This window comes from Sciurus carolinensis, chromosome 16 (assembly GCF_902686445.1).
Source record: "Sciurus carolinensis chromosome 16, mSciCar1.2, whole genome shotgun sequence".
NCBI classification, from domain to species: Eukaryota; Metazoa; Chordata; class Mammalia; order Rodentia; family Sciuridae; genus Sciurus; species Sciurus carolinensis.
The window spans coordinates 59426650-59447023 of record NC_062228.1 but is presented as its reverse complement, the minus strand read 5'-3'; the positions used below and the strand labels follow the sequence as shown (position 1 = coordinate 59447023).

Below are 20374 nucleotides of genomic sequence, written 5' to 3'. Positions count from 1 at the left end.
GCCGGGGGGAGGCAGGCCCTCCAGACTCCTGGAGGCCAGGTCTGAGTTCAAGTGTGGCCTGGGCCGTGCTCCTCTGAAGTCTCTGAGGAAGAATCCCGCCTTGCTTCTTCCAGCTCCTGGTGGTTGCTGGTGATCCTCAGTGCTCCTCGGCAGCCATCAGCATGACTCAATCCTGGCCTCCATTGTCACATGGCTGTCTCCCCGTGTCTCTGTGTCCAAACTCCCTCCCGGCAGAAGGACACTAGGCATTGAGTGTAGGGCCCACTTGAATCCTGCATGACCTTCTGATAACCTGATTACATGGCGGAGCCCTACGTCCCAAGTCTCATCCGAAGGGCCTGGAGTCAGGACTCGAACTCACTTCCTTGGGGGACAATTCAACCCACAGCTCTGGGAGTAAAATGATAGGATGATGAGACTCCCTGGTGCTCCCCAATGCCCCTCTCCAGCTGCTCCTCCCCCATGCTGGTCCCCATGGACCTGGGGGTGCCCTGGACATGTGACTCTGCTGTCATTGCCTCCGTGGCGGCCGGGCCTCCCAGCTGCTGAGAGAAATGAGCACACAGCGGACACACGTTCACAGCTGCTGTATCCGCGACGCCCGGAGTGAAGCGACCCACGCGGCGGGAAGGATACGTGGGTGAGTGAACCGTGCTGACTCGGTGGAATCCTCCTGGCTACGAAAAGGGACGGAAACGCCCCACACGGCGACTGGAGCCTCAGAAAGCACCCGTGCAGCCAAGGGAGGAGGGGTAGGAGAAAGTCAAGCAGGGAGCCAGGAGGCTCCCCGAGGGCCCAGAAGTGAGGCCAACTTGTCCAGGATGTCACCCCGTCCCCCGCCAGTCTCCCTCCCAGGTCGGTTACGCCCAGATTTCTGGGAAATGTACAGATGGACCTTGTGTACTGTTAATTAGCCACCAATAAACAGATTAAGCAAAGAGATACAAGATCTTGAGAAACCTGTAATTGGGGGACTTTCCAGCATTATCCAGATAATGGACCACATCAGCCTAAAGACCCTGAGACTGATCAGGTCACCACCAACCGTCCTGTAATCACCAGACTGACTTAAACAAACGGTTTACATTTCAGGGGGAAATGACAGACTGAGATTTTTTTTTTTTTATGGCCAGGAGAGGACTAATTGCTGCTCAAAGGGTAGGTAGGAGTCCCCAGCCTTCACCTCTGCGGCTGCACCTCTCCTGTCCCTGAGCCTGGATCATTCACCACTCTCTCTTCAGTAAAATTCAGAAGCACCCAAGGAATGTTATTTCCTGCACACGTGTGTCCCCTCTGCCTCACTCCACATCAGACGAGAAGAGACCTCAGAATCAGGCTGGAGTTCAAATTCCAGCCCTGCCCTGAGCAGCGCAGGAACCTTGAGACAGCAGTATAGCCTCTCTGAACCTCGGTCTCTTCATCTGCACTGTGAAGTGACCTTCTGCATTTTACAGGATCCTCCAGCACATCAGTGAATTAACAGCAAAGCCCCTGGCATGGAGACTCACACGGGCCGCGGCTACATAAATGCCCCTGGAAGATGGATGGATGTGCGTTGGATTTGTTTTTTAGGAGAAAGCTGGTATCTGAATGCAACGCTTACTTCTGGCCCAGCAAGGACACCCTGTCATCTGCCATCTTTGACACCCCAGACTGTCCCTGCAGACGGGTTCAGAGGCCGTCTCCTGGCTTCCAGCAGGGGCAGGAGCCGGCAGGTTATGCATTTCCCCCAGGGAAACCTGGACAGCCTCCTGGGTGGGGCTGGCAGCAGCCGCTCCTCGTCACCTAAATGGAGACCTTTGTCCCCCGGAAAGGACTGGTGCTTTTCCCAGGAAGCTCAGGGACAGAAGGAACAGAGCGTCTGCACCCACCATCAGCCAGGGCAGCCTGCCTAGCAGTCGCAGGCCCAGAAGAGCTGGAAGCGGAGGCCCCGGGGGCCCTTCCCAGGGAGAGCCCCAGCGTCCCTGCCCCTCACTTGCCGACTCTCCCCTTCCTTTCTCCCCACCTGCATCTGGAACCCCTCAAGCCCCTGGGGCTGGGAAGCTGACTCCTGAGCAGAGCGGCCATGCGCCAGTCTCTGACCCTGAAGAAAAGCCCTTTCGTCCTGTCACTGCGCGGGGGCCTCCCGGGGCCGCAGCGGAATCGCCCTTTCCTTGGTCACACCAGCAGCTCCCAACAGCTGCCTCTCAGGGAGCAGCCCTGCCCCTTCCGGAGTCCCCCCAGGGTCCCAGGTGACCACTCAGAGCTCTCAGCCCTCCCGCCCCGCCCCGGGTGAGTCCTTGTCCTGCCCTCGTCTGAAAACTGCACGCTCAAAGTGAGAGGGTGAGAGGAGGCGGAAACAAGGGAAGCATGGACGCCACCGGTCACCAATCACCACCGTGGTACCTGTACCGTGCAGCGTGTGGCTGCAGCATAGAGTGTAATTTATGACAGATGATGAAATGGCACAAATACCAGGAGGGAACGTAAGAGATGATCGTCAAAAGCAATGATAATAATTACTACTCGTTGGTGACTTCTCTCCCTGCAGACAGCCTGTCCCGCCGGGGATCCCCTGGTGAGGAGCCCTTGGGGCTGCTTTCTGCAGGGACAGCAGGTGGGATTCGGATCTGACCTGGGGGCAAATCGTCTCCAAACTGAAAAACCACCCAGATGAGTGCATTCCTCCTCTGAGCAGAATCCGTGTCCAGTGCAGTCCTATCGCCTCAGGGTCGCGACGGACACCCGCTGTGCACCGACTCTCCCTCTCGGGGCCACCTGGCAGCAGAATGTGCACGCAGGTCACTCTGTCTCCGTTACTGTGCCTTGCCCTTCTCCCAGGATTAGCCTGGAGTCTCTCAGCTCCCCGGGCATCCCTGCACCTGCCTGCTTTAACCCATGCCCCACAGTAGTCAGTCCCTCTGCCGGTCTAACCACTCTCCCTGGGTGGTAGGTTCTGTCCTCCCTCTACATGGATACTTTGGTTCTGCCCTGCCCTCACCTGGTCAAGGCAGGTGAGGCAGAACCACAAGGGAGAGGGCAGTTAGCACCTCTGTCACCCTTAGGATGGCAGGCCCTCAGCAGAGTTGACCACCACTCCCCTGAATCATCCTCCACTCGGGTAGACAGATCGGAAATAGTGTAGGCTGCTGGGACCACAGCTCATGAGGTGTCCAGTGGTGTCTGTACCCACGGTAGCTGTGACTGACAGGCACAGTCACAGATACCCTGACCACCCCGTGTGAACAGAATACCAAATGCAGCCCTGCTAACCACCGCACACAGGCACGCACGGCGGCAGGCATGCAGAACGTGCTCCCGTGCTCCGGTAAGATACCACTTCCACGCCTAACCTCAGCTCTCCAGTTCCCGGTGTCCGTTAGAAATGGTTATTGAATTTTACACCTTTCATCATGTAAAAAATAACTTCTTTTTCCATCCAAGGTACAATTTATGTACAGTGAAATGCGTAGATCTTACATGCATAACTCAATGTGACACCCAAGTCCCAGGATCCCAGTCCAAACAGACTATTTCTAGCACCCCCAAAAGTTCCCTGTGTGCTGGGAGTTCTTTATACATTCTAGGTTCAATGAGATAGATCCGTACATGTGTGTGTGTGTGTGTATATGTGAGTGGGTGTGTCCAGGTTTACACGAATGTATGTACATTTTCTCCCAGTTTGTGGCTTGCCCTTACAATTTCTTACTCGTGTCTTTTAATTAACAGAGGGAATTTTTTTAAACATTTTGATGATGTCTAATTTATATGATTTTTCTTTTCTGCTTAGTATTTTGGATATGCTCTGAGAAACTGTTGCTCACCCAGAAAGGCTCTCTAAGTTTCCACCCAGAGCAACACTGCCCGGGAGAGGGACAAGGCAAGGCACATTCATTTTTTAGGAGTCACAACAAAAAAGTAAAAAGATGAAATAACTTTCAATAATGTTTTATTTAACCCAATATATTAAGTATATCTAATATTAAAATTATTAATGGGAGCATTGTATTCTTTTGCCTAATAAATGCAGCACACAGCAAGTGCCCAATAGCCCCCTGTGGCTGGAAGCTACTACACTGAACCACACAGGGAGACACTTTCTCTTCCAGGTCCATGACTCATCTCAGACATTTTGTGTGTATGATGTGGTAAAAGATCAAGGTTCATCTTTTACAAACCTTGATCAGGTTGTTCTACTAATACCAATTGAAAAGTTTCCTTTCCTCAGGGAATAAACTCAAAGTCAACTGACAGTGTATGTGTGGGACTATTCATAGACTCTACCCATTCCACACTGCACTGTCTCAATTACTCTGGCTGAAAAGTTACCTGATTTCTCCAGCTATTCTTCTTCTCCAAGATCATTCAGTTATCTAGGACCTTTATATTTCCATAAAAATTTTACCATCAACCTGTCAATTTATATACCTGCAGATCAATGTTAACTTTTATATACTTATATACATTCATCTACTTATATATGCATATCTACATACACATACATATTGGGATTTTGACTGGGATTATTTGAAATCAATATGGAGAGAGATGACATCTTAATGATATTGGTCTTCCAATCCATGAACATGGTATATTTCATGCATTCATTTGCATCTTCTTTCATTTCTCTCAGCAGTGCTCTGCTTTGGTACAGATGTACTGCATGATTTTTAAAAATTATTCCTTGATATTTTTTGAAGCTGCTATAAATGGGCTGGGATTCAGATTTAGGGAGCTTTCAGTGCTTCATCCAGTCATTTGATTCCTTGTCATCACGTCTACTTTATGAAGGGAGTGCTCTAATCGATTCCTTTCCTTGTTGAGGTGATGTATGTAGGTAGAATTTTAGGTCATGTGGTTGCATTCTTTGGACAATCCTCGGGCTGTGGGAAACTTCACATTCACTTGGTTCAACTTCAGAGGAGGGAGACCATGAGCTGCTTCTTCCCTCTCTCAGAGCTCCGCCCTTGAGCTCCACTCTCAAAGACAGAAAGATGAAGACCCAGTAGCAGAGCTTTCTAGGAGGAGGGAGCTCAGTATCCAAGGACTGATGTACGAATCAGTGGGGCAGATTGGAAATGGTTTAGAAAGGCCAGAGGGATCCATGGGCAAGCGGTGAGGATGGAGAGTAAGTGGAGAGAGGCCACTGGAGGCTGTGACGCATCGTCAGGGTCAGGGAGCCTCGGGTGAGCTGTGAGCAGAGCAGAGAGAGCCCTGCGTGTCCAAGCGATCCCCCTCTGGACTGCATGCTAGATGTACACACCAAGGAAAGCCAGGAGGCCCAAAGGTCAGAAAGAGGGAAAGAGGAAAGGAGGGCAGGGTCCAGAGGTGGCACAGACCTGATTCTAAGGCCCAGGTCACTTCCTGGAAAGCTGTGGATCTGCCAGTTGTAGGGAAATGCACGCACTGATTGCCCCAAGAGGAGGAACCCAGCAGGTCCTTCTGTTCAAAGCACAAGGGTCCAGCAGGAGCTCAGTACCCACCAAGCCAGCAGCTGCACTGACAGGATCTTACTCCTGTGAATCTCACCCGGGAGGTCAGACTTCATCCCAGACTGAGAGCAGGAGACTGAGGCACAGAGAGAGGGGGATTAGTCTGTCCCTTAATCCATTACTTATGAGGCTGTTAAAAGTTTTATTTTGTTTTAATGTACACATAATAACCGGATGTATTTATTGGGTACGATGTGATGTTTCCATAGATTTATACCTTGTGGAATGACAGACTCGGGCTAATTAGCCTATCCATCACTCAAAGATCTTTCGTCCCCTGTGGTGAGGACATTTAAAACCCTCTCTTGAAATATGCAATATGATATTCTGTCACTTGCAACCACGTGGGTGAACCTGGAGGACTTCACGTTAGATGAAAGGGGGCACAGAGAGACAGCACAGCCAGGTCTCACTCATGTGGAATCGAAAGAGGAGCTCAGGGGGCTGGGGTTGTGGCTCAGTGGTAGAGCACTTGCCTGGCACGACTGAGGCACTGGGTTCGAGCCTCAGCACCACATAAAGTAAACAAATAAAAAAAATAACGGTATTGTGTTCATCTACAATTTAAAAAAAAAAGAAAGAAAGAAAGAAAGAGGAGCTCAGGAACAGAGAGGAGAGCGGCGGTTTGCAGAGGCCGGGGGCAGGTAGATTCGGAAGGACAGAGGCTGGGCACAGCACGAGTTCCAGCGTGGCAGGGAAATAGGTTCTGGAGTTCTAGTACTGCGTGGCGCCAGGAGCTCCGGGCTCTTCCTCCTACAGGAACCACGGCCTCTGACTTTCCCTTTGCGGGGAAGAGGCCGTGTGGTTCCGTGAGCCAGGGCCGGTCTCGGCCCTTTGTCACCGCTGGATGGGTATCTCCGAGTACTCGTTGTCAGCGGCCGGCTGTCCCTGCGGGTCGCTGGGCTTCACCTCATGAAACCTGAGGGCTGCATAATGGATCTCTTCATTCTCTGAGGTGGGGGTGGCCAGGGCCGGGGGAGGTTGGTATGAAGAGATTTCATCTGCCTGGGATTCCACCAGGGGACTCTGAGTGGAGACAGAGAAGGGAGTCAGGGTGGGACAGGGGGAAGGAAGGCCAAGAGACCGTGGTGACCTGCATCCACACGCTCACGTGCACGGGGTTGACTCCCTCCTGTACACTTTCCTCAAACACTGAACGCTCAACAAGCACCTAGCCTCATTAACTTTCCACAACAGCTCCATGAGGCAGACATTATTTTGGTCTCCATTTCATAGATGTGAAAACTGAGGTTGAAGTAAGTAAATAGCAACCCAAATTCCCAGGGAAAATCAGGGTCTGATCCACTTTTTTTCTGGCCCCAAAGCCTAGTGTCCTCCTGAGGCCCCCGTGTACCAGATCCCAAGCGAGGTGCTAGATACACCACGGCGGACACAGCATACATAGGCCCTGGCCTCCTGCAGCTCATTCATGACTGGAGGGTGGTCACAATAAGAACTAATCAAAAATAGAGATCTAATTGCGCATTACCATATGCTGGGCAGGAATAGGGCACGTAGGAGAGGCAGTGCCAGGGATTCAGACACGGAGCCCGCCCTGAGAAGCTTACGGTTTGATGAGGCTGGGGAATGAGCCAGCCAAAGAAATCACACCCCTCCAATAGGAAGGACAAAGGCCCCGAAACGTCCACGTGCTAATTCCCTGCATCCTGCAAACGCATTTCCTTACACTGTAAGAGAGACTCAGCAGGTGGAATTAAGTCAAGGATGTGGAAGGGCAGAGATGGTCCTGGATTTGGGGGTGAGCTCAGTGTGATCACGAGGGACTTCGCAGTGAAGACAGGAGGGACGTGAGAGACTGGAAGACGCTGCACTGCTAGCTCTGCATCCCCCAGCCCAGGAGCCCGGCCCCACAACACAAGAGAGAAGAGGTGATCTTCCGGGAGCCTCCCCGGGGACCAGCGTCAGCTCACTGACCTTATCCCCGGGAAACCCATTTTGGACTTGTGACCTCCAGAATGGTAAGATAGCACGTTTTTGTTGTTTAAAGCCACTAAACACGCGACAAGTTTTTGCAGCAGCAAAGGAAGCTAACATGGAGTCTCAGGCAGCAGAGCGCGATGGAGTTTGCCCCTTCCCACCCCGGACAGCAGAAGGCCTCCACAGAGCTGTCAGTGACTTCGCTCCCCGACTTCCTCTTCCATATCTGAGGGTTCGCACACTCATGCTGCTTCTCAACCCCGACCTCACTTGGCTAAATACACGGCACCAGCTAGTCTTCCTCTTCCTGGACTCTGCAGGAGCTGAGGACCCAGCCACCACCTTCCCCAAACTGAAGCCCTCTGTGCTGAGCTACGGGACTTCTCCAGGTCCATCACCCCCCTGGCAGCTCCTCTGTCCTCGTCCACATCTCCCTGATCCCTGAACCTCAGAGCAGTCCAGATTCTTGGCCGCAACTTTGTGATCACACTCAGTCCATGTGGCTCCTTGCCATCCATAGCCAAGACGTGCGACTCCTCCTGCCTGCTCCCCACTCTCGACCACAGACTTTGGTCCAACAGTGTGCAGACACTCCATCCCCATAAACCTATCACAAGTTAGAAGGATCACAAGTCAGAAGAGAACTCAGGACACCTCAAGGCACGGGACGACCCAGGGGCATCCGGGTCATGTTCAGCAGCACAGTCACGCTAGCCTAAATCGGGAAAATTGTCTCACACGAGGCCTATTTTATAATGAAGTGTCGAGCCGGCGTGGACTGTATTGAACACCTGCATCCAAAACACACTGCAGCGTGGTCCTCTACGGAGCGCTGCTGGTTTACCTTGCCCTGCGGGATGGCTGCCGCTGCCCGGAATCACAGCGAGTCCTCGTACCACCTGTCACTGGTCCCGGAAGAGATCAGCATTCAAAATCTGAAGTGCGGTTTCTCCTGAGTGGGTCATGCTCTGGCGTGTTTGTAAAGTTGAAACATTGTAGGTGGAAACATCTCAAGTCAGGGCTGTCTGTACTCGGAACCCCCACTCCCTTGTCCAAAAGCACACAAAACTTATTTCAACAGACCTTCTCTTTTTCTTCCCCCAAATCTCCTCCTCCTACCACCACCTTGTCCTCCATGATGGATGCCTCCATTCTGGATGCTCGGGGCAAATATCTGGATCCTCTGTCACTCACTCCCCGCTCCCAGTCCACGGCGATTCCATCCACCCTGACAGCCAGAGGCCAGTCAGGTTCCAGCCAGCATGGCCTCCTGTCCAGCAATGCCTCCCCAGCCTCCTTCCTGACCTCCTGGCCTCTGCCCCCACACCCCCAAACACAGACAGGTTTCCTTCTGCACAGAGCCCCCAAGGGGATGCCTCCTTCTCCTGCTCGAAGCTGCAGATTCTCAGCAGCCGCAAGTTCAGGCATGATTTGCACACACTCAACTTCTCCAAGCTGGTTTCCTGTGTTCGGCCCTCGCTTCCCTCTGTCTAGCCACAGGCCTCCTCGCTGCCCCCACTCGCTGGTCAGCCTCCTGTTTGCGTATCTGCGCCCACTGCTCCCTTGGCCTGGAACTGCCAAGTGGCAGACGCCAGAGACCCCTCGTCACTAACAGGAACCTCCTCAACCTGCTGCATGGGGAAACATGTGAAAGCCTTAGATCTGATAAGGACCCAACAGCCAGACTAGAGAAAGAACCCCTCCAACGCATCGGCAGCAAAACACACAGCCTAGTGAGACAAATGGGCAAAGAACTGGAACAGACATTTCTCAAAAGAAGATAAAGAAATGGCCAATCAGCACATGAAAAAAATCTTCAGTGTCACTAACATGAGAGAAATGCAAATCAGAACCATAAAGGAATATCCCCTCCCATTCGCCAGGATAGACAGGATTGAGAAAATAATAGGAAACAAAACAAAACAAAATAACCAGTGTTGCCAAGCATGTCCAGAAACCGGAAGCGTCGCACGCTGCTGGGGATGTAGGCGTCTACCATCCGGCCCTGTGCAGAAAAGGTTCGCCCCAGCCTAGGCGATGGGCGGGGAGCGGGGTGCAGACAGGTGTCCAGATGCAGAGGAGCTGGACACTGGGCGTTTGGAAGACCGCACCAGGTGGACGGGGAAGCAGGGAGGTGAACAGGTCCAAGAAAGAGAGCCCGAGTCCTCAGCCGTGACCCGAGGCCCTGGTGCTCGCTGTTCTGAGGAGGAGGCACGGAGGCGACACAATGAAATGCGAAATGATGGCTTAGCAGGACAGCGGAACAAGAGGTGACCCTCTGCCCGGCCTGGGAAAAAGCCGCCCAGGAGGAGGGGATCCGGCTGGAAGGACTTTCCGGGAGGAAGAGATGAGAGCACCTGCGCCCCTGGCAATCCTGGGCCGCCGGGAGGTGACCTGGCTGGTGACTGGCACGTGGACACGCCCACGTCACTCACCTGAGAGGCGGAGCCCCGGACCGCGCTGGTATCCCCCAGGCCCGCCGGCCTCGCGGGCCTCTTCCTGCAGGACCGCGCCCTGAATGAAGACACGCGAGCCTTCAGCCGGCCAGGTAGGGCCAGGTCGGGGCCCTGTGTCCTGCTGAGGCGCGGAGGGCTGGCCCAGTGGGAGAGGGCGCTGGGTTCCGGAGCCTCCCACTCTGGGAAGGGGCTCTGGGCCTCTGAGCGTTGAGGCTGACCCGGAGCCCCTGCCGCCACGCGGGCTTGCGCGGCTTCCTCGCCCCGCGCCCGCCAGGTTCTCCCACCCTGGCTTCAAAGCTTCAGCCCATCCCGGTCCCTCGAGCTCCGGGCGCAGGGATTGTGCCCGGCTCCCCCTCCTCTCCGCCCCGACCCCGGTCAATGCTCACACGAGGAGGAGGATGCAGAAGGACAGGACGAGCAGGGACGTAGCTCCGGCGCCCCAGAGGGCCCCCAGCGTCACTCCGGACAGAGGCCCCGCTTTGCCTGTGGACGCACCAAAGGGAACTGTTGGGTTGACTCACCTCCAAGCGATCCCTCCTCGCTTCCCCTCAGCTCCTGTAGGACCCTGGACTTGGCCTAAACTGTCCCTCTCCCAGGCCAGGAGAACTAGCATGGGGGCGGGGGCGCAGGGGCTTGCACCTTGTGGTTGTCTATAATTTAGTATTTTGTTCATCATAGAATTTATTTTGCATCCATTTTTACTTTTTTTTAAAAATTATCTTACCACGATACTATTTTCACCCAGTTGCTGGGTTGCTTTTTGTTCTCATGGTGGTTTTGTTTTTGTTCTTGGTTTTTGGCTTCATCTTAAATTTTGTGCCCCAGGCAAATGCCTCACCAAGTCCTGGCCCTGCCCACCCCAACACACTAAGGCCCACCCCATACCTTGGCCCAGCAGGAAGAGGACACTGAGGTCCTGGGTCCAGGGAGACTCCAGGCCTCACAGCTGAGTGCAGACCAGAGATGCGCTTCTATTAAGAGTTAAGGGGGTGCTGCATGGACTGGGAGGTGGGGCAGGTGCTGTCCCCCTCCTCCAGCCCCTCTCCAGCCCACTGGTGCACTCACTCTGCAGCGACAGGCTCAGGGAGATGTGCTGGGAGCCCAGAGCATTCTGAGCGCGGCAGGTGAATTCTCCCTCACCCCTGAGGTGGGATGGGGACAGCTCCAGCACCCCAGGGTCCAAGGGCTGCGAGGGATACAGAGTCAGGTTCCCCCAGGACCAGCTCAGCCTGGCAGGGGGATGACTGTCGACGACACAGAGCAGACGCAGAGATTGACCCTCCAGGACCGAAAGAGATGAGCCATTCTCCAGGGTTGTGGATGCTGTAGAGAAAGAGACGGAGGGTCAGAGTGACAATGTGATCAAAGAAAGGACAACACTGGAGTCCAGAGAGGGGGACCAACACACCCTCATGGACGGAACGAAGTACAGGAAAACACACTTTCACCTGTCCATAGGAACATGGACAAGTTTATATTCCTCCTGAGGGGTGTGTTTTTCTGTACTTCATTCAGCTAACTTGACTAAAGCTCTTAAATTAGAACATGTGAGCCAGCTACATTTTGCATTTGGGAGCTGAGCTCACTGCTGTGCACACACAGCTGGGGAAGGAGGGTCAGGACTATCCGTGGCACATTCCTGTCGGCTACACGAAATCAAGGCCAGGACTGTGAGTTGGTGGAAGACTCCACAGAATCAGATGTCCCCGTGCAGTGACGTCATCACCGTCACCAGAACAAGGACCCTGAGTAACATCCAGTGACCTCTCAGTTCTCGAGTGGACCACCCAAGGCTTGGCACAGCCTGTGTGGACACTGCCACTTCTGGGAGGGGCCTGAGCCGGGGACAGACAGCTGGTGGGTTCTGTGAGTGCCCTGTGAGTGCGTCTCCTCCCACAGGGGTCAGGTCAGAGCTGTTGGGGAATAAAAAGAGGAGGCTGGGAAGCCCAGTTCTGCTGTGTGAATGTCACCCTGTCCCTGTGGTGGTGAGGGCAGGTGCTGGTAGCCAGGGAGCTGGGGAGGGTGGGAACAGGAGATCAAGGCAGCCATGAGGTGTGGGTGGGGAGGGGTCACTGGGTCCCCAACAAGGGGCTCTGTCACCAGGTGAGTCCAGGATGAGGGGGACCCAGCCCTGCCCTGAGCTGAAGAGGCCCTGCTCCCCCAGCCCCGGCGAGGCTCCTCCCTACCTGGGCCAGCTCCTGGGGACACAGTGACAGTCAGGTTCTGTGGAGAGTCTGGGACAGGAAGACACCGATGTGTCAGATCTGTCATCAGGAGGCTGGTGGACATCAGCCCTGTGTCCCAGGAGCTGCATGGTGGGCAGGGGTGGAGGCTGCATCCTCCTGGCCCAGCCCCCACCCCATTCCGGGACCCACCACCCAGTGTCCAGGGTCTGACCCCTCCCCCCACTCCCTCAGGGACCAACCCCATCAGGGTCCCAGGTGACCCAGCCCGGCTCTCACATGAGATGTTGAGGTGGACGGTCTTCATCCTGGTCACCTGGGCCCCAGGCAGGGTCACCTGGCAGGTGAGGTTGGTGCCATGGTCCTGTGGCCGCGGGGTGAGTGTGAGCACCGAGGAGTGGGTGATGTTGGCGCCCAGGGAGGACACAGAGGTCCCCTCCCAGGAGAAGGTGGGGGGCGTCCCCTGCTCACAGGCCCAGGGCACAGAGCAGGTCAGGTTGCTGGGACGGCCAGCCTCCAGGGTCCCAGGGAGGAGGATGTCGGGGCTGTGGGTCAGGGCTGGTGAGCAGAGGGGACAGGAGGGTCAGGAGGGAGGGCGGGAGGTGTGGCCCTGAGAGAAGCTCAGGCTGTGATCCAGCTGCTCCCGGAGTCCCTGTTGCTTGTCCCACCTCCCCAGGGCAGGGTCCCCCAGCCCTGCCCCTGCTGGTGACCTCCCTGAGGCTGCCCTGGATCTGGAACCTTACCTGTGACGTTCACTGAGACCTGGTTTGCACAGTAATTCCACTTCACATTTCCTCTCTCCATCCGAAAGAAGTACCACCCTGTGTCCGTCTTCCTGGCGTCTCTGATGCTCAGGGTGCAGTTGTTGGTTCCCGGGTCCCCGAGGAGTTGGAATCGGTCCCGGGTCTCCTCCCGCACTTCCTTGCTGGGGTCATTCGTGGCCACAGGAGCATCCGTGTGTTTGACCCCTTTCAGGAACCAGTAGCCGCGAGTTGGGGCCGTGCTACTCTTCTGGGAGGAGAAGAATTGGCAGGGCACATGGACACACAGGCCCTCCTGCACGGTCACTGGACTCTGCGCCTGCAGCAGGTAATCCCTCCTGACCTCCACCTGCTCACTCGCCCGCAGCAGGGGCAGCAGCAGCAGCAGCAGCATGTCCGTTGGGGCTGCAGGTCTGCAGGGGAAGTCTGCTCCCGATCTCCCCTCTGAGGAACTAAGAGCCCCAAGGAGGAGGCCCCACAGGAAGGGGGCGAGGTGGGGACAGTGGCCTCCTAGAGGAGGAGCTTCAGCCAGCCTCTGCCAGGGCGGCCTGGCCCTTGAGGACCAGCCCCCACCGTCCCATCCACCCCTGCAGCCCTGAGGCCAGAGAGGCCAGAGACCCTCCCTGAGTCACCCCGTCTCCTCCCTCCCTGTTGACATCCTTCCCCTAGGGTGACATTTTCTGCAATGTCACTCAGTGGGCTTCCTCTAACCAGATCCCGGAGTGAGCCCTGAAGCCACAGATGATTGTAGGGTCAGGAGACAAGCGAGGCCCACTCTGGTGAGCAGCCACCTCTCCTCCCTCCCTCAGACGGTGTGCGCACCCTCTCTGCACTGCAGACCTGGACACTGTCCCCAAGGAGTCACTGTCTAGGGTCAGACACTAAGTCTCCAGGCACCTGGGCCACAGTGGGCTTGCCCAGGCCGCGTGAGGGCTGCCCTCTCCCAGGCTGGAGGTGGGTCTCAGGAGGACTGTGCAGGAGACACCAGAGGGAGCCCGGCTGGCAGGTGGCCTGAGGAACAGAGAACCGGGCTGTGGCCTCATGCGGTGGGACTGGCCAGGAAGAGAGTCGGAAGGGACGAGGCAGATTTTTAAAGGGTGCAAAGCTTGTCCCTTCTCCACGATGGACTTCAGGCGGGGCACAGAACCCAGGGCCTAGCCCATGCAAGGCAAGCGCTCTACCTCTGAGCCAGCAGGACGGATTTCCTCCCCGCCCAGCTCTCTGGCTGCCTGTTACTCCAGAGCATGATAGTTCTGTCGGCCTCCAGAGCTTTGTGTTTGGGCTCTGCCCCCAGGAGTTCCAGTGAACAGGAGTCCCAGAGCTAGAAATGCCAGTGTGGGCGGTCACCCTCGGGTGGTCAGGATTTCGTGTGAGAAGAAGCATGTGCCTGAGTTCAATGGATTACTTGTAACAGGCAGGCCGTGGTGGACATCCTGGGAGTGGAGGCTCTTTTGATTCATGTCAGTTTTTCTTGAAACCTTTCTTTTGGGGAGATGGGAAATACCTGACATGGGGATAAAAGTGCCCCCCAAAAGGACCACCCACCCGTCCCCACTCCCTGTGGCCATCCCGCTCCCTCTCGGAGACGCCCCGGCCTCTCTCTGCAGTTTTCCCATCTGAGCACCCGGCCATGAATATTACGGCTTTGTCTGAAGACTGTACACACAGAAAATGGGTCAGTTTTCTTCCACTCAGTTTCATGGATCTGTGCGTTCCCTACCATCCTCCCAGACCCACACCCTGCATGGAGTAGTCTGAGGGGAAGGCGCGGGTGCGAGCACGCGGTCTCCCACCACACACATTCCCGCTCCCTGCGTTTCCAGCTGCACTCTCACCCTGCGTCCCCCTCACCGTCCTTCCCAGACACTCTCTCCCAGCAGAAGCAACAGCAGCATCCCAATGGTCAGAAAGGCTGGCCACTGCCCATCGGTTCCCCAGGGTCTCCAGTTTGCAAAGAGAAACAGAAGAATGGGAAGGAGAGACCTGGGGAAGCCACAGAGAATCTGCATGTAAAAGAGGAGCTCGTGACTCTCCAGCTGGGCAGGGCCCTCTTGTTCCACTTCTCCCATTTCAGAAGAAGACACCAAGGTCAGAGTGACGAGTACTATGCTCTGAATGTCTGTGTCCCTCCAAAATTCATATGTTGAAATCCTACCTGCTAAGGTGATGGCAACAGGAAGCAGGGCCCTTTGGGATGTGATTAGTGGGCAGAGCCCTGATGAATGAGATTAGTGTCTTTATAGACGAGACCCAAGGGGAATCCTTTGCCCCCTCTGCCATAGGAGGGCACAACGAGGGAGCGCGGTCAATGAGAACACGTGCCCTCCCCGGACATGGAATCTGCAGGCACCTTGGCTGCAGGCTTCCCAGCCTCCAGAACTGTAAGAAGTACATTTCTGCTGCTTATTAGCCACCCCGTTTCTGGTATCTGCCCTAGCAGCCCAAACAGGACTCAGAAAGCAAGTGAATCACCTCTCTTGCTTCTTGTCGGTGTGGGGCCACTTCATCACACTTCATCTGCCCAGGACTGACCGGGCTGGGAGAGGACAGGTTACATGAGTCTGGGAGGGAAGAACTGTCCAGCTGTCCCACGGGACAAGGAAGAAGCTTCACTCATTCGTTCAGCAGGTCAGGTGGTGCACATTGGCACTGTGCCTTCAGGTCCCCAGCAAAGGGGCGAAGAGGACAGATCTAGTGGTTTCCTTGAAGGACAGCAACGTCTGGTTGGGAGGCACACAAGTCCCCAGACAATTCCAGTGCCACAGGACAGGTGGCTGAGATGGGGCAAGCACAGCAGGGGATGGTGGGGACCTTGCTCTTCTGGAGTGGCAAATTCTCGGGGAGGAACAGGCAGTGTAGACATGGTGGGGACTTCCAGCGGACCTGAGGGATATGGGTTACACAGGCAATGCTGAGACAGAGAATTCCCGGGCTGGATTCCCAACACCGCTGGAGCTCCCACTCTACTGGAAGTCCGCAGGCAGCCCGGGATGCCACCACTCCCGCTCTGGCCCAACAGGGGCCAGGCACTGCTCGTAGCGGGTGCTGCCTCTGCTGGGGACAGGCCCTGGCTCTGGCTCTTGGTGGGGCGAGGCCAAGGCGATGGTGCTGTCTGTGGTGCCACGCAGATTGAGTTTGCCTTAGGAGACGTCTGCAGCCCTCAGAGGATTCTGATGAGAGTCTGGAGTCAGGGAGTCAGTACATCAGATGTGCCGAGAGCCCGATCCACCTGGAAGGAGGCACTCAAGAGGGGGACAGATCTCCACTTCTCCTTGTCCTGTCCACTCTCAGGAATGTCCTATGGACCACACCAGATTGTTGACACTGTCCCCATGTCACCCTCCCTACATCCCTAAGAGGTGTATCATCCTTGGCAGGTAGACAGGGCAGCTGATGGACAGGTGAGTGAGCAGCTGTAGGAACACTTATCAGACAACCCCAAATAACCCCCAGGCAAATAGGTGTCCCTCTTATCACAAGAGGGTGTTCATCATTCCCATGACCTCCTCTTGGGTATGAATGGAGCCCATGGCTGCTCTGGCCAATAGCATGCGGAGGCTAAGATGTTCTGAGATTGAGGAGGTCTGGCAGCCTCCACCCTGGACCTCTGTCTGAAAAACCTGGGCCCTCTGCTGGAGAGAGATCCACGTGGAGGAGCATGGAGGTGTCAGACATCCAACCCTACCAAAGGCCACCATCTTAGTGCAGCGGCCTGAAAGAGCCCAGAGCCAAATCAGCAGGGAAGGTGCCCAGCCAGGGTCCTGCCGACTCACAGCAGGTGGAGATACAGTCCAGTGAGTCGTGGGCGGCTTGATGCTGGAACAGTAGCCCCCAGGGGTAATAGCTGATAGGGGGAAGGGCAAATGAGCTTGTCTAATTTTCTTGCATATTGTACTGAAAGGACGCCTCCTAAGTGGCTTCGTGAAGCCCTGAGTGAAGATGTCTGTGGAGGTTTTACACTCTGTCAGCTTGGCCAGGTTGGAACTGCATTCCCAGAATCCTTTGCCCTACATGGTTCCAGGCTAAAGTGGACCACAGGACGTGGTGGAAGAAGAAGCAGCTGCAGGACTGGGAGGGTCAGTAAGGCCTGGGCTATTACAGGGACAGAGCACATATTGTCATGGTCTGTCGGGTCATCTCACTGGTGTGACACAATAGCTGCTGAACTGCTGGGCAGAAAGGAGGGTGCTGGGGACAGCCACTGGAGCAGGGATCACGGAGTGCTGGCGCTAGGATTTGTGTTCCAGGTGGACACAAGTGGCCAAGACTGAAATGTACGATAATATGAAAAGGATCGAGGAAAATACCATCCCTAATATTTCTCTTTCACTAAGACATTGTCCTAAGATCTCTGATCTGACAACTAGGGTCACTTACCTATTCACAGGAACCCCCCTCCTCCCAGGACAAGGGGCAGGATAAGGCCAACCTCAGTACTCAAAATGCCCAGTGCGTAGGTATGTGGGGCAAGGGGCAGAGAGAGGCAGAGAGACTCACCATAAGTCAGTCTGTTTTCTGATGCTATAATGAAACAGCTGAGTCTGGTAATTTATACATGGTCTGGAGCCTCAGAAACTGAAGACCAGGGAGCCAGCATCTTCTACCTGGTGGGGGCCTTCCTGCTGCATCGAAACATGGCAGAGGACACCACAGGCTGGTGGGGCAGGCATGCCAGCTCAGGTCTCTTCCTCTTCCTACAAAGCCACAACTGCCACCACGGGTCCCCACCCTCATGAACTCGTGTAATCCTAATCAGCTCCCAAAGGCCCCACCTCCTATCATTCTTGGGGTTCCATTTCCCACGTGAATTTTGGGGGACACATTCCAATCATGGCAGATACCACAGGATACAAAGTGAGTGGGAGCAGGGCTGCTTGTCATCGGGTATTGTCATGGATGGGGATTCCTGTCCCCAAATGCCACATGACCCTCATTCACACTTGTAACCTGAAAACACGGCGTGGCTTTGCCCCTGTGATGTATAAGCAGACCAGTAGAACTACAGACTTATGGGGGGAAGGTAACAAATCTAGAATGCAACTGAGCCTCAGCGTGAGTTATAAACGGCATAGTGTTAACAAGGTAACGTTAAAGTGCAGGAGGACAAGGCCCCTGGGATTCTCACCAGCAGAGGACTTGGTGCTGATGTCACTGTGCTGCAGTCCCTCCCCACCCCAAGCTTCAATTTGTGATACCCGAAAGGATTTCAGTAAAGCTCCTGAGTCAGGTTGATCAGGAAGTTCTGTGGACAGGAGCCTAACTCCAGGGAATAAGGACTTCCCATCTCTGACCTCATCCCTCCCACCACGTAAGCTTGGGCACTGGGCTCTGCCATGGGTTGGCAGAGACCCCACTCCATTGTTTCTTACTTGTAAAGTCTTACAGAAAGGCAGCAATGCCCAGGGAGAGCAGGTCTGGGACGGAGATGTAAATTTCTGCCCCAGTGTGTCTGGGGGTGCTGCAGTCGATGCTGGCCCTCCTTCCTTCTACAGCCATAAAGTCAGTCAAGGAGGTGCAACCTGGGATCCCTCTTCTCTTTCTCTCTCCCCTGTCTGTTCCCCAGGAACCAAGCATTAAGTATCCCAAACCCCGAACTCTCCTTGGGATCTTTATTGCTCTGAGGGTCCTGGGAGTCCTGGACGCCCACTTCTGGGAGATATCCAGCTGGATATTTCCTTACGATCACACAGCTCCAGAAAACAGCATGCAGAGTAATTGATGCCACTTTCCCTAATGCAGAGCGAGGACCTAGAAATGTCTGCTAGCATCCTTCATTTTCTGAGATGTGATGACCTCTTCTCCTTCCAATCTTCCCTTGAACCAGTGTGTCTGGGATGCACACAAAGGTGGTTCAGCACACAAGCAAACTGTCCTCCCAAGACAGTGGACCTGGTGAGCCCACAACAAGGGGCGGGGCGGGGAGTTTGCTGTCCGCGGTGCTGAAGCAGCGTTGATGGGGGCCTGAGCTTAAAAATCACCCAGCTCTGCAGAAGAGTCTGAGCCCACAAGCAGGGAGACAAAGCCTCTGACCAGGAGAGTGGTGGTGGAAAAGTCTGGCCTGTCTGACAGAAAAGGATTTGGGGGACAAGCAGACCTCATTCACGGACTGGGCTTCTGTAAAGCTGCTCTCTCCTTTCTAGTTCATTCTTGGACTCCCCCATTGTCCCTGCATGTTTAAGAATAATGAGTCTATAGGAAATGTCATTGGGCCTAACACTGAAGGTCCCAATCGGAACCTGAAGGCAGAAATGATTCCAGGAGAGATGAGCCACATGTACAGAGGTTGAGAACTGAAGTGACAGGGACTTGTGGGGGAGGGTCCATCAGTTTCAAAGATTAATCATAATCACAAGAAGTATGGGTCACTCTGATTTAGTATTATATTTCAGTAGAGCTCTTTAAAATGTGCTTTCTCATATTTTGCTGTACAACTCGTACTAATTCAACAGCCTTCAGTGGATTGTGGGAGACCAGATGACGTCCCTTCTTTCTTGAGTGTCAGCCATGTGCCTGCTCTGTGTCAGTGCCACCCTACACCTACAGTCTGCATATAATCAGAGCTGGGTCCTGCCCCCACAGCCAGAAGCAGTTGATCATCTTGACATACTTCTCTCTCCCCAGTCTGGGCATTTGTTTTCTCTATCATTTCAATCCTACTGGAGGTGTGGTCTTTGTCTTTCTATTTTCTTTTTCTTGGTAGCGTAATGTCATTCTGGTTTTTGTTTTTGTTTTTGTTTTTGTTTTTCCAGAAGGCATGCTACACATGATTAACCTCTCAAGTGAAGCTGGGATTTTATTTTGTTTCCACTTAATCTGTAGTTTAAAAAAAAAGTGCTATAACCTCATCACTTCTGGATGTTATTTTCCCAGTACTTTCTCATTTGGCAACTGGAGGACTTCCTAGAACAAATATCAGCACACCCCAAACCTCCAATGAGAACTTTTCAGTAGTCCATCCCATCATTTTCTCTTCAACAGCACTGATCAGCCTATTTCCCACCCGAACAAAGATGACACAAGAATTCCATCTTCCTGGAGTCCATGTTCTTGGAGGCACATGGAAGAATTGGGGACAGTAACGAAAGTTTGGTTTCTGTTAAAGGTTAGTGCAATGTATTTATGCCCCAAAGAGGATGAACTGAATTTCAGTGTCGCTTTCTTCCAGTCATCTCCTTTCTTAACTTCCTCAAAGCAAGAAGAGAGAAAACAGAACTATGGATGCTGAGTATTGGATTTCTCTATTTACTATGTTCTCCTCGTCCAATTGTGAAACAGCTAAATGCTCCAAATTTAGGTACTAACATGTTGATCAATTTGCCAGTCTTATGTCTATCCTGGGAAAGGAAGTCTCCCGAGTTCTCCCACCCCTCAAAGAAGGGTGCAGCAACCTGCTGGGGAGGGTGGTCCTCCATGAGTCTCTGTGTTCTTGCTCATCTTGCTGGCACACCCAAAACATAAGGCACCGACTTCTCTACCTGGCCATGTTCTCAGGACTGTGTTTGCAGGGAGCACCCTTGAGGGATGAGACAATGCCTCCCCTCAGATCAAGAAGCAGGCTCATTTCT

The 20374-nt window shown here is 54.2% G+C and overlaps 1 protein-coding gene across 6 annotated transcripts in view; it reads right to left on the bottom strand.

Annotated features, from left to right (window-relative positions):
* LOC124967296 (sialic acid-binding Ig-like lectin 9) overlaps positions 1 to 13245 on the bottom strand; it is a 76136-nt gene extending 62891 nt beyond the window's left edge. For 2 of the 6 annotated variants that reach the window (XR_007105506.1, XM_047529441.1), the window contains exon 1: positions 12792 to 13245. Coding sequence is in view for 5 of the 6 variants with exons in the window: in XM_047529441.1 (XP_047385397.1) it covers positions 12792 to 13203 (412 nt within the window). In the remaining variant the exon portion in view is untranslated. Of the gene's footprint in view, positions 1 to 3955; positions 6498 to 9844; positions 9924 to 10251; positions 10349 to 10930; positions 11189 to 12051; positions 12174 to 12327; positions 12607 to 12791 lie in introns of those variants that run through there. The other 4 variants (XM_047529438.1, XM_047529439.1, XM_047529442.1 and 1 more) reach the window with 4 other exon arrangements.
* Between the last annotated feature and the right edge of the window lie 7129 nt (positions 13246 to 20374).